This window comes from Dromiciops gliroides, chromosome 3 (genome assembly GCF_019393635.1).
Source record: "Dromiciops gliroides isolate mDroGli1 chromosome 3, mDroGli1.pri, whole genome shotgun sequence".
NCBI lineage: Eukaryota > Metazoa > Chordata > Mammalia > Microbiotheria > Microbiotheriidae > Dromiciops > Dromiciops gliroides.
The window spans coordinates 69,021,748-69,035,722 of record NC_057863.1 but is presented as its reverse complement, the minus strand read 5'-3'; the positions used below and the strand labels follow the sequence as shown (position 1 = coordinate 69,035,722).

The 13,975-nt window shown below is 41.8% G+C and overlaps 1 protein-coding gene across 1 annotated transcript in view; it reads left to right on the top strand.

The window, feature by feature from the left end:
• Positions 1 to 10,380, top strand: part of LOC122746553 (sterol 26-hydroxylase, mitochondrial) — a 29,064-nt gene extending 18,684 nt beyond the window's left edge. Inside the window, exons 3-9 of the mRNA XM_043992247.1 lie at positions 106 to 305; positions 436 to 633; positions 851 to 1,023; positions 7,486 to 7,652; positions 7,931 to 8,012; positions 8,652 to 8,864; positions 9,982 to 10,380. Coding sequence (XP_043848182.1) covers positions 106 to 305; positions 436 to 633; positions 851 to 1,023; positions 7,486 to 7,652; positions 7,931 to 8,012; positions 8,652 to 8,864; positions 9,982 to 10,101 — 1,153 coding nt within the window. The 3' untranslated portion in view covers positions 10,102 to 10,380. The remainder of the gene's footprint in view (positions 1 to 105; positions 306 to 435; positions 634 to 850; positions 1,024 to 7,485; positions 7,653 to 7,930; positions 8,013 to 8,651; positions 8,865 to 9,981) is intronic.
• Positions 10,381 to 13,975: the final 3,595 nt, after the last annotated feature.

Below are 13,975 nucleotides of genomic sequence, written 5' to 3'. Positions count from 1 at the left end.
CCCCATTCCATATAGCTGTTCTATTCTCCATTCCCATGAAGGTCCCTATGATCCTCTCACCCCCTCTACCTCTCCCCTTTTGCCCCATACCTGTGCCACCCACAGGCAAGGGGAACAATGGTACCAGCTTCGTCAGACTCTGAACCCACGGATGCTGAAGCCATCTGATGCTGCTCTGTATACAGATTCCCTGAATGAGGTGGTAGGGGACATGCTGGTTCAGCTAGAAGACGTTAAGGCAAAGAGCCCGTCAGGGGACCAGGTGTCTGATGTTGCTCACTTCTTCTACCTCTTTGCCTTGGAAGGTATTTGGGGGTAGAGGGGCAGGGTGAGAAGGAGGCTGAGATTCAAGGGGAAGGATGGTAATCACCACCTTCCATTGTGGGAGGTCCTTGTTCTCATTTGTCTACCCTTTCCTACTTCTGATACATCCAGCTATTTCATACGTCCTGTTCGAGAAGCGGATCGGATGCCTGAGGCCCTCCATCCCTCCAGAGACAGAGATCTTCGTAAAGTCTGTGGAGCTCATGTTCAAGAACTCTCTCTATGCCACTTTCCTGCCAAAGTGGACCCGTCCCTTTCTTCCTTTTTGGGATCGTTATTTGGAAGGCTGGGACAACATCTTCTCTTTTGGTGAGAGGGCAGGGGCTGGGCCTGGGGTTTGGAACCAGAATGATCATTATGGGAAGGATGTCAGGAGATCCATCCCTCTCTTATATATTTCTATCAGGACACACTCCCTCAGAGCCCCAGACTAATCCCAGGGACTGAAGGGAACTCATCTGCAGTGGATCTGATTTGAGGTCATGGCCTTGACCTTTTCTTTCCTACTACCCCATGATCTTTGCAGGGAAGAAGCTGATTGAAGAGAAGATCAAGGAGTTGGAGGCTCAGCTAAAGGATGGGAATTCTGACAAGGTCCGGGTGTCTGGTTACCTGCATTTTCTGCTATCTTCTCGACAGCTTACTCCTGATGAGGCCATGGGCAGCTTGGCTGAATTGCTCTTAGCTGGAGTGGACACGGTGAGTCTGAGGGCCTGCATGGAAAACTAGGAAATGTAAATCACAAGTTGGATGAACTCTTTTATGCTCTGCCTACTAATCCCTTAAGGTGCTTTGATTACTCACGTAACCTAGAAGCATAGCGTTGGAAGAGAACATGGAAAGGCCCTTCAGTCCAACCTTTTTCCTAACCATAGGTAGGTCAACACTGAAACCATCAAAAATTAGTTTACTTTGGCTTTTAAACTAGTCTTCATATGTAGTGAAAAAGGCATTGGATCACAAGTCAAGAGACCAGGGTTCTTGTCTTTTAAATTTTTTCATTTATTTCTAATTTATTTTTTAAAATCTTAATAACATTTTTTTTCCAGTTACATGTAAAGATAGTTTTCAACATTTGTTTTTTATAACGTTTTGAGTTCCAAAATTTTCTCCCTCCCTCCCTTCCCTCCTCCATTCCCAAGACAGAAATCTGATATAGATTATATATATACAATCACATTAAACATATTTCTGCATTCTAATTTGTTTTTTTTTAACATTTTTTCCTCTAAATTTTGAGTTCCAAATCCTCTCCCAGCCCTGCTCCCGCTTCTCCTACCCACTGATAAGGAAAGCAAATTGATATCAATTATATATGTGAAATCATGCAAAGCACCTTTTCATATTAGCCATTTCACAAAAAAGCAAAAAAATATAGAAAATTATACTTCAATTTGCATTCGTAGTTTATCAGTTCTCTCTTTTGAGGTAGATAGCATTTTTTCACTATGAATTCTTTAGATTTGTCTTGGATCATTGCATTGATCAGAGTAGCCAAGTCTTTTATGGTCGATCATCATTACAAACTGCTGTTACTGTGCACGACTCCTGGTTTTGCTCTCTTTACTTGGCATCAATTCATATAGATCTTGCTAAATATTTTTTTCCTGAAACCACTCTCTGCATCATTTCTTTTTTTTTCTTTTTAATTTTTTTGGTGAGGCAATTGGGGTTAAGTGACTTGCCTAGGGTCACACAGCTAGTAATTGTTAAGTGTCTGAGGCCAGATTTGAACTCAGGTCCTCCTGAATCCAGGGCCAGTGCTCTATCCACTGTGCCACCTAGCTGCCCCTCTGCATCATTTCTTATAGGACAATACTATTCCATTACAATCAGATGCCACAGCTTGTTCAGTCATTCCCCAATTAATGAGTATCCTCTCAATTTCTAATTCTTTGCCCCCACCAAAAGAGCCGCTATAAGTATTTTTAGACATATAAGTCCTTTTCTTTTTCCATTGATCTCTTTGGGGTACAGACTTAATAGTGATTTTGCTGGTTTAAAGGGTATGCACAATTTTATAGCTCTTTGGACATAATTCCAAATTGTTAGCCAGAATGGTTGAACAAACTCACAACTCCAACAGTGCATTAGTGTACCTATTTTCCCTCATTCCCTCCAGCCTTTGTCATTTTTAATACATGTGGTGGTACCTCAGTGTTGTTTTAATTTGCATTTCTCTAATCAATAGTGATTTAGAGCTTTTTTCCATATGACTATAGATAGCTTTGATTTCTTCTGAAAACTGCCTGTTCATATCCCTTGACCATTTATCAATTGGGGAATGGTGCTTATTTTTATAAATTAGATTTAGTCCCCGTATATTTGAGAAATGAGGTCTATATCAGAGGGGCTTGCTGTAAGATTTTTTTATATTACTTTATTGTTCATTGTACCTTTTAGCAAAATGTAGTTTCCCTGATTATCTCTTTTAATTGGGTCTTTTTTTGCTTTTGCTTTGTTGGAGATCATGATTGCTACCCTTGCCTTTTTATCTCAGCTGAAGTGTTATAGTTTCACCCTTTGCTTAAACTCTATGTGTGTCTTTCTATTTCAAGTGTGTCTCCTGTAAACAACATATCATTGGATTCTAGTTTCTAATCCATTTTATTTTTTGCTTCCATTTTATGGGTAAGCACAGCCCATTCACATTCATAGTTATGATTACTAACTGTGTATTTCCCTGCATCCCATTTTCTTTTATTTATCCTACTCTCTCTTTTTATCCTGTTCCTCCTCAAAAGTCTGTTTTGTTTCTGACCACTGCCTCTCTTAACCCTTCCTCTTTTTTTTCATCACCCCCCACCACCTGTCTTTCATCCCTTTCCCCATCTATTTCATTATTGGGTAAAGTAGATTTCTGTATGCAACTGAATGTGTATATATATTCTGCCCTCTTTGAACCAATTCCAGTGAGATTGGGTTCAAGCATTGCACACCCTCCTCATTTTTCTATACACTATAAATCTCTTCCTTACATGCCTCTTTTATGTAAAAAAAAAAATTACCCCATTCTACCTTTCCCTTCATCCTTCTCCCAGTTCATTCCTTTTTCTCACTCCTTCATATTTTTTTTGGAGATCATCCCAACATAATTGACTCATACTCATGCCCACTGTCTATTTAGATGCCTTCTAATTTCCCTAATAATGATAAAGTTCTTAGGCGTTACCTTTCCAGATAAGAATGTCAACAGTTTAATTCTATTGAGTCCCTTATGATTACTCTTTCGTGTTTATCTTTTTATACTTCTCTTGAGTCTTGTGTTTGAATGTCAAATTTTCTATTCAGCTGTGGTCTTTTAATTGGGAATGCTTGAAAGTCCTCTATTTCATTATTACCCTCTTTTTCCCCTGAAGGATTATACTTAAATTTGCTGAGTAGGTTATTTTTGGTTGTAATGCTAGCTCCTTTACTTTTTGGAATATCACACTCCAAGACCTTCACTCCTTTAACACAGAAGCTAGTAAATATTGTGTGGTCCTGACTGCAGCTCCATGATATTTGCATTGTGTCTTTCTGGCTATTTATAGTATTTCCTCCTCAGCATGGGAGCTCTGGAATTGGGTTATGATAGTCTTCAGAGTTTTCGTTGAAATCTCCTTTAGAAGGTGACTGGTGGATTCTTTCAGTTTCTATTTTACCCTCTGGTTCTAGAATATTGGGGAAGTTTTCTTTGGTAAATTGTTGAAATGTGCTGTCTAGGCTATTTTTTTTATCATGGCTTCCATATAGTCCAATAATTCTTAAATGATCTCTCCTTGATTTGTTTTCTAGGTCAGTTGTTTTTATGATGAAATATTTCACTTTTTCTTCTGTGTCATGTGAAATATTGGGGGACTAGACCTTTTCTGCCCAGATTATTGAGGAGTCAGGCTGGGGTTTCTAAGATATTGCTACTTATAAATTAGAGGCTATTGCACCAATTTTGGCAGCAAGCATTTATTATTAATTTGATCACGTGTCTGAAAAACTTCCCCACCAGTAATATACCCAGCACGGAGTCCCAGGAAGAGGGGGTGGGGAGAGCCAGCCCCAGGTAAGAGAAGCACATAAGAGTGCAAGAGTAGCAAGAGAGGCAAGAGAGTAAGAGAGTAAGAGCTTGACCCTCATGTCTCCAGGGATTTTTATCTTCTCTCAGGTGGAGGAGGGTCACCACACATTCATCTAAATTAATTGGCTAGCATCATTCAACTCCATTGATTGACCTGACTTGGGGGGGGGGTCCATATTAAAATGAACTATACCTTGAAAGACAAACCTTCTGAGGCGGAAAGGCACTCTTGAAAAGGTTGTGGTTTTAATCTCTACTGAGTTAGTCTGGATCTTAATGTACCTTTGGGCTGGCTCTGAGAAACCAACCAGAGTTCCTGAGTGGCAGGAGAGGTCCTTGGGTCCCTCCCCCCCAAACCCATTATTAATAATTATTTTCTCACACTTCCTTTTTTTTATTCTTTTAACTTTGTTTTATTGTTTCTTGATGTCCCATGGATTCATTAACTTCCACTTGCCCAATTATATTTTTTAAGGAATTATCTTCTTCAGTGAGCTTTTGTACCTCTTTTTCCATTTGGCCAATTTTACATCTTAAAGATTTCTTTTCTTCAGTGAATTTTTGTGCCTCTTTTACTATTAGGCCAAGTCTGTTTTTAAGGTGTGTTCTTCAGTATTTTTTGTGCCTCTTTTACCAAGCTATTAATTCTATTTTCATAATTTTCTTGTATTGCTCTTATTTCTTTTCCTAATTTTTCCTCTACCACCCTTATCTCTTTCTTTAACTCTTTCAGGAATTCTTGTTTGGCTTGGATCCAATTAGCATTTTTCTTTAAGGTTTTGCTTGTAGCTGTTTTCAGATTGTTGTCTTCTTCTGAAATTGTGTCTTGGTCTTCCCTGCCTTCATAGTAACTTTTTATGGTCATGTTCTTTTGTTGTTGTTGTTGTTGTTTGCTCATTTTCCCAGCATAATTCTTAACTTTTAACTTTATGTTAAAGTTGGGTTCTGCTCATCTGTGTGGGGAGATGCTCAAGTATCAGACTTTTACATGTTGGAAAAACAATCTCTCTGAATCTCAGATTACTCATCTATAAAGCTAGGATGATTAAAAAACACCCAATCCCACAGTACTTGCCTCAGTGCTTATCAAATGAGATGAAGTTCTATTAAATTGTCAACTGTATACAGCCTCTTCTTTAAGCAAGGGAAACCCAATTCCTTCAACTTTTCAACACAGGACTATTCCTTAAGACATTTTTTCAACTATTTTCTGGACTGTCTCTTCAGTTTCTCCCTTTGCTTTTATACACACACCCCCACATATATGTGTGTATACATGCATGCTCACATAATCATACACACATAAACCTGTATATATGCATACACACATGTACATACATGTGCATATACATAAACATATATATACACTTCAGAGATTATACACATATTCCAGAGTGTGTATATGTATGTGTGTATGTGTATACATGTATGTGTTTATGTATGTGTATATGTATGTATGCTCTCTGGAGGAGAGAGTAAAGTTGGTGACTTTGCATAACCCTCCCTCACTAAAAGCCAATTCACTGCAAATTATGACATCACCCCAATGTCATGATCCTCTTTGAGAATGAAAGACAAACAACAACAACATGCACACATATATACACATATATGTTCATACACATATACATATATGTGTATGCACACACACATACATGCACACATATATAGTTCCAAAAGTCTTTGAGGTTTAGTGGCTTTAAATTGAATATACACATATATGCAGTTTTGCAGATATGCATATATGTGTGTGTCTATGCATATATATATATTTGTATTGAGATCTTTAATTTATATATCTGAATAGATATTTGTATATATTTATATAATCTGAATATATCCTACCCTCACCTGGCAAGCCATACTTTTGTAACAAAGAAGAAAAATAGGAGTTCAGCAAAGTCAACCAAAACATTAATTATGCCTGATGGTTTATATAATATTCTACAGCCATGGGGGCAGCTAGGTGGTGCAGTGAATAAAGCACCAGTCCTGGATTCAGGAGGACCTGAGTTCAAATCTGGCCTCAGACACTTGGCACTTACTAGCTGTGTGACCCTGGGCAAGTCATTTAACCCTCATTGCCCTGCCCCCCCCCAAATTCTACACCCATAGGCCCCCACCTCTGTGAAGATTTCTCCAGACTTTTTAAAGTATAAAGATCAAATTGGATACCATAATCTGAGAAGGATCTAACCAGTGTCCAGGTCATTAAGAAGATGCCTTTCTCATTCTTGCTCAAGATACTTCTTTTAAAAACCACTCTTTTCATTATATGAGGTGGCACTGTGGGTAGAGTGCCAGGGTTAGAATGAAGAAAGCCTGGGGCAGCTAGGTGGTGCAGTGGATAGAGCACCGGCCCTGGATTCAGGAGGATCTGAGTTCAAATCCAGCCTCAGATACTTAACACTTACTAGCTGTGTGACCCTAGGCAAGTCACTTAACCCCAATTGCCTCACCAAAATAAAAACAAAACAAAAAACAAAAGAATGAAGAAAGCCTAAATTCAAATCCAACCTCAGACACTTCCTGTGTGACCCTAGGCAAGCCACCTAACCTTTGTTCATCTCAGTTTTCTCACCTGTAAAAGGGGAATGGTAATGCCACTTTCCTCCTGGGGTTGTTATGAGAACCCAATGAGATGACAATTATAAAGTGCTAAGCACAGTGCTTGGTACACAGTATGTGCTATATAAATGTTAGCAATAATGATAATTGTTATTACTCTTCTAAATATGAATAACTGTGGTCTGCTGACCCCTTGTATCTTTGTTTGCCAGCATCTTTTAGTGGTAAAGGCTTTTAAAAAAGAATTGGAGTCAGAAGATCTGAATTTGAGGGCTAGCTCAGCTGTTAGCTGTGTGACATGTTAACTGCTAGTCACCTGGACTCTGAGCCTCAGTGTCCTCACTTGTAAAATTGGGGAATGTTAATAATACTCACACCGCCTACCTCTCCGGGTCTGTGGGAGGAAAGTTAGACTCTACTGATTCCTTCAAATGACTTCAGCCCACTAGCCCTCTCATCTGTTCACTTTCCTATAGCCACCCTTGCTCAATCTCAGACAGCCCTTTCATGTCATTTTCTTCGGTTCTGCTTTCTCCTAGAGTGCCAACACATTGACTTGGGCCCTTTACCACCTGGCTCAGGATCCAGAGACCCAGGAAGCCCTCTACAAGGAGGTGGTGGGGGTGGTGCCTCATGGGGAGAAGCCCCAAAGCAAGGACTTCGCTCACATGCCCCTGCTCAAAGCAGTGCTGAAGGAGGCTCTTCGGTAGGATTCTCAGGCCTTGAAGGGAACTAGGGTCCAAGAAAGACCAGAATGAGGAGGATGGAAGGGAAAGGCTAAGGGTGGATATAAAGATGGCTATAGCAGTAGAAGCCTAGACTTGGGAAACCAGGGCCTGATGGGAAAGAAGGAGGCGGGAGAGAAGAGAAGGAGCAATGGGAAAATGATTCCAGGGGAGCAAGGGGAGTGGGGACCAAGGAAGAGCATTTCACTGCTTCTTTCCCAAGTCATGCCCCTGACTCCCTTCTCCCATATACCCACAGCCTCTATCCTGTTGTCCCCATAAACTCGAGAGTCAACATAGACAAGGAAGTCGTAGTGGGAGACTATCTCTTTCCCAAGAATGTGAGTGGGACTGGAGAGTCATGGGAGGTGGACAGATTGAGAAGATTGGGAAGTGGATACCTGGGGTGGGGATGCTAAAGTTAGGGAAGGGGTTGCCCATTAGGAAGAACAGTGCCCATTAGTTCTGCCTGGCTCTGGGCTGCACGGATGCCTTCTGCTCTTTGTACTTCAGGGGTCACATAAAGACAGTTGGGTTGTACAGTGAATTTGGAGTCAGGAAGACCTAAGCTCGAACCCTGCCTTAGCTGTGGGACCCTGGGCAAATGATGTAACTTTTCTCAGCTTCAGTCTTCTCATCTATACAATGGGCATCTTAATGGCACCTACCTCCCAGGGTTGTTGTAAGGATCAAATGAGGTAATATATGTGCAGTAGCTTTTTAAAACCCAAAGTGCTCTATAAATATTATCATTGTTATTGTGATTAATAGTGGAGTAGTTATAATCTCATCCGTTTCCCCTCAACCCCCCCCAAACCCCCATTTTACTGATGAGAAATTTTAGATGAAGAGACTTGTGGCATGCCCACGTTTGCACAGGTAGTAATAGGGCTGGGTTTTTAAGCTAGATTATCTGCCCCACCCCCCCAATACAGTGCTCTTTCCACTGCATCTCACCGCCCTCTCCTCTCCTCCTGCAGACCCAGTTTGTATTGTGTCACTTTGTAATGTCCCGGGACCCAGACAACTTCGAATCTCCCTCGGAGTTTCTGCCAAAGCGGTGGCTTCGAAGAAAACAGAATGAGCCTGTGGGAGGCAGCCACGCCTTTAGCTCCATACCCTTTGGCTTTGGGGTCCGAGCCTGCCTGGGCCGTCGACTCGCTGAGCTTGAGATGAATGTGGTGCTGTCAAGAGTAAGAGATGGTAGAAATTGGTGGAGGAAGTGACAGGAAAAGCTTACTGTGGCTGGCTGATGGAGGGGAGATTCAAGGACAGAAGAGGGATGGCCATGTGTAATGGAGGCATGTGTAATCACGATCCAAGAGAGGAATGGGAGGGGTTGATGGAGGGAGGAACTGGGGACAGGGGAGAGATAGGGACTGGTTAATGGAAGGGAAACCAGAGGCACAAGAGTGGTGGAGGGTGGGGTTAATGGAGAAGGAGATTGGGGATAGAGGTGGGAGAAGGGGGCAGTTAATGGAAGAGGGAACAAGAAATGAGGATGGATAGAGAATTGATAAAAGGGGAACTGTGGGTAGGGCAGAATGAGGACATTTGATATAGGGAAGAATCAGGAACAGCATAGGAATGGGGACATTGATTCATGGGGGAGCCAGGGACAGGGGAGGGACTGGTAAAGATTAATAGAGAAGGGATTAAGAGACAATGGAGGGGTCAGCTAGGTGGCTGCAGTCACTGGCCCTGGATTCAGGAGGACCTGAGTTCAAATCTGGTCTCAGACACTTAACACTTACTAGCTGTGTGACCCTGGGCAAGTCACTTAACCCCCAATTACCTCACTAAAAAAGAGAGAGAGAGAGAGAGAGAGAGAGAGACAATGGAGGAAGGAGGGTAGTAGTGGTGCTGCTAATGAAAGAGGATTCATAATAAAAGTTAGTAAAGGAGGGGCAGCTAGGTGTCGAAGTAGATAGAGTACTGGCTTAGGAGTCAGGAGGACCTGAGTTCAAATTCAGCCTCAGATACTTGACACTTACTAGCTATGTGACCCTGGGCAAGTCACTTAACCCCAATTGCCTTACCAAAAAAGAAAAAAGTCAGTAAGGGAATTTGGGGGTTATTCATGATGTGGGAGCTAGAGGCTAGAGGTAGGTGGGATTTAGAGTAGGGTGGCTGGAAAATGGACTTAATTGAGAGGGACATTGAAAGTGGCCACAGGGAGGTAGCTCTGAGGTGAATCCCCTAGAGTGATTACAATGGTTTAAATCTCAGGAAGGCACTAGGGGGAGTAGGCAAAGGAAAGTAGGTCGAAGTCGCTAATTACTTTCCCCCCTCCCCTCCTTTGTTCCTCAGCTGATCCAGCAATATGAGATATCTCTAGCTCCTGGAATGCAGAAAGTTCATCCTTTGTCAAGAATTGTTTTGGTGCCTGACAAGCTGGTGAGCCTTCGCTTCCGGAAGAGGCACCCCTGAGTCATGGAGAACCCGCTTGCTCTTAACTAGCCGAATTCCTTTCTCTGCCATGAGGCCAAGTCTAGACCTTAGTTTCTGCTGTGTATTTAGTGTGCTTTGCCAATCCTAATTGAAATGGGCTCTTTCTTACTCAAAAGACACAGGATGAGCTCAGGGTACCTCCTGAAGATCTGGAACACCAAACTCAGGTTCTACTACCTGTGCTGGTGCCTGCTTATATCTCTCTTCTTTGATATCTTTGGTCCATGGAAACACAACTAATAAATTTACCTTCAGTGATGCTGGACTCTCTCTGCTTATAACATGTCCCAATCCTTCTCCCCCTTCTGCTTTCTCCCTCCTACACTCCATAAGCCTAGTGATGATAATAACAATATCTTACATTAGCATTTTGTTTTGTTTTGTTTTGTTTTTGGTGAGGCAGTTGGGATTAAGTGACTTGCCCAGGGTCACACAGCTAGTAAGTGTCAAGTGTCTGAGGCCACATTTGAATTCAGGTCCTCCTGACTCCAGGGCTGGTGCTCGATCCACTGCGCCACCTAGCCACCTCCTTACATTAGTATTTACATCTTAGATGTAGCATTTACTTTTTGAACTCACCTTCCCAGAGTAAAACCAGTTATATCTCTTCTTCAGGGTTCTAGGGGTACCCTTAAGGGGCTGGGTTATCTCTACTGCTATGAGCTTAAATAAGACATTTCATGTAAGTTCTTTCCACTATAACAACCAATGACAAAGCCCAGTTTGAGTAACAAATTAGGATCAATCAGCTTTTGCTATGGGATATTTACTTCAAAGATATGTCAAGATCAGAAGTACAATCATTTCACCCCTACCCCAACATCAGAGGGACCCCGCTCTTCCTTATACAGTTTCAGTCTCTGAAGAGAGTGGGTTCAGACAATGCCATTCCTACTGATCTCACATTCAAAGTCAGCATCACTTCTGGATGAATATTCATCTCAGCTACCAGTGGGCTGTGCTCTGGATATCCTAAGATTTTTCCTCAGGCCCAAAGCATTTCTGATCTCCAAACCCAGGATGGACTTTATCCCTGGATTCATGAACCTCAGGTGGCTCACTCTCCTGACCTGTCAAGAAACTCAGTTGTAACTTTCAAATAAATCTTCTTTGCCTGAAATGAAGGAACCAAGGCAAAGAAACAAGGACTATATTTAGTGTCAACATGTTGACCTTAGATAGGGAGGGCCCAAGGCCTCTCCCCTAATGTCATTGTGTCTATTCTTTTAGCAAAACACCATTAGGGGCAGCTAGGTGGCTCAGTGGATAAAGCACTGGCCTTGGATTTAGGAGGACCCAAGTTCAAATCCAGCCTCAGACACTTGACACTAGCTGTGTGACCCTGGGTAAGTCACTTAACCCTCATTGCCTTGCAAAACAAACAAACAAATAAAAAAACACCATTAGCTGGAGGGAGTCAACTGAAAGGAAGAAGGATGAGGCAGTGTAATGCCCCCCACCCCAGACCTGGCTATGTAGCTGTAGCCAATCAAAGGGACTTCTGATCACAATATGGTTAGCAGACAGGAACCCATAATAAGACTTCCGCAAAGGGAATTGCCTCAATGACACTCTTTGCATGGTCATAAGGTCTGGGTTCAGGGGACAGTCACACGTTACTTAGTGTTTTCAGTTTGGCAAAACATTTAATGCTTCTTTTATTTAGAAACATACACTTTTAGAGCTAGGAAGGACCCTAGGTTAGTAACATTCTCTTTGCATTCAATCCCCCAATACTGTAAGGTTGACTCCCCAGAGAGGTAGGTGTCTTATCTCAAGTTCAAGGGGCAACAATTTGGGTGACTACTTCTAACATTGTAGCTCGTGAGCCCCCCATGGAGTACTTCTCATTAGTAATCAGACAATAGGCTTAATTATCTCTTAGAAAAGGCATTTACTTCACATGGCATTGCAAAACCATAGTTGCAAAGTAATACCCCCAAAACCTTAGGGATACTCTCTCACAAATACATAGTCTATAGAGGGGTAAAAAGTGGGCATGAACCTATAATACAGTGGTAATGAGACAGTCATGTAAAGGAACATATGGCCAAGATAGTTCATAACTGGAACTGCAGGGCCTTGATGTTGTTTCTTTCTATAGAGAATCCTTACAAAGTTCACTGGTAGGCACAGGATCAGTGATGGACAGATTATTCTGCTGTCTCCTCAAAGGGTACAACATGTCATTTGGATGGGTGACTCAGCTAACTCCTCATAGGGCATGGATGTGCATATCAATGCTTGTCTGGGTCAAGCAGATCGCTTAGCTGCTGAACTGGCTCCTCACCAGATTCAGCTGCCTCTTCCCAGGACAGGATATATTTTCAGGCTTATCTGCTGGAATCCCTGAGTTTGCCACTTCTAGCTTCTGTCTTGGCTGGTTAGCAGTGTACTCTTTCTGCTCAAGTGTTATAGCTTTCTTTTCTTCTCTCTCTCTCTTTCTCTTGCTGAGGCAATTGGGGTTAAGTGACTTGCCCAGGGTCACATAGCTAGTAAGTGTTCTGAGGCTGCATTTGAACTCAGGTCCTCCTGAATCCAGGGCTGAGGCTTTATCCACTGCACCACCTAGCTGCCCCCTACAGCTGTCTTTTCAAATGGGATACTGTTGGGCTCTTCAGAGTTCCTCATTCTAAGAAAGATAGATGCCTTTTTTTCTTTTACTTTCTTTGGGCTTTAGCCCTGAGATTTTTTTTACCTCCCATGCAGGAGGTATAAGAAGCATGGATTTTTCTTTTTTAGTAATTCTACCTACTTCAGAGCAGGATTCCCTCAGTGAAGGACCCTACTCTTACTTGTGGTGACCAGTCAGTTCTATTTCCCAGGTTATTATTGGAGCCTTTATCTAGATGGGTGGCTGGAGACAAAGGTATTGAGGTAAGTGCGTTGTTTTTGCTGGGGCAAGTTCATTGTGTTTTCTGACCCTAGTCCTTTCAAGGTGCTGAATGCTTTATTTGTAGCTAGCTTGTGCAGTGAATAGAGCATTAATCCTGGAATCAGGAACACCTGAGTTCAAATATGACTTCAGACACTTGCTAGATAGGGTGACCTTGGGCAAGTCACTTAACCTCTGTCTCAATTTCCTCATCTGTAAAATGAGAACAGCATCCATTTCCCAGGGTTTGTTATGAAGATCAAATGAGAGATAATCTTAAAAGTGCTTAGCATAGTGTCTGGCATATAGGAATAGTTCTATAAATGTTAGTTTTTATTATTATTGACACCTGAAAGGGCTTCACTTTTCTGTTTCCTTATTTCTTTGCCCTTTGAGACTTTAAGCTTTGGGAAATCTAAATAGGAAACACTTTTACGGATTAATCCTCATAGTAATAATGCTTTAAGGAATGCAGATAGGTATTGTTTTCCCCATTTACAAATTAATTTAAATGGGAAGAAGCAATAAAAGCAGATAAGATCAGAAGACCTTGACCTTGGTTTGCTTAGTCCTGGCTACTGTGATTGACTTGCTGTGGAGCCCTGGGCAAGTCTTTTTAGTTTTCTGGGCTTTATTGTTGATAAAATAAGGCTTGATTCAATGATTTAGAAGGCCCCCTTCTATCTCTTAGATTGTAATTAGTCAAAGGGACAGAGTGGTCAAACAATTTATTGAAGGTCTTAAACCAAGTTAGTAGCAGATCTTTAAAAAGAACTCAGGTGTCCTGTCTTCCAACTCTAGGTGTTTTTTTTTTCCCCTCTTACAGAAGTACTGCCTTCCTTTTTTTCCTTTCTGCGCTGAACAACTCCCCTTTCCCCCTGCTGCAAACACACCCAGAAACACACACACACACACACACACACACACACACACACACACACAGACAGAGGTAAATTTCACATAAAGAGAAAAGACTTT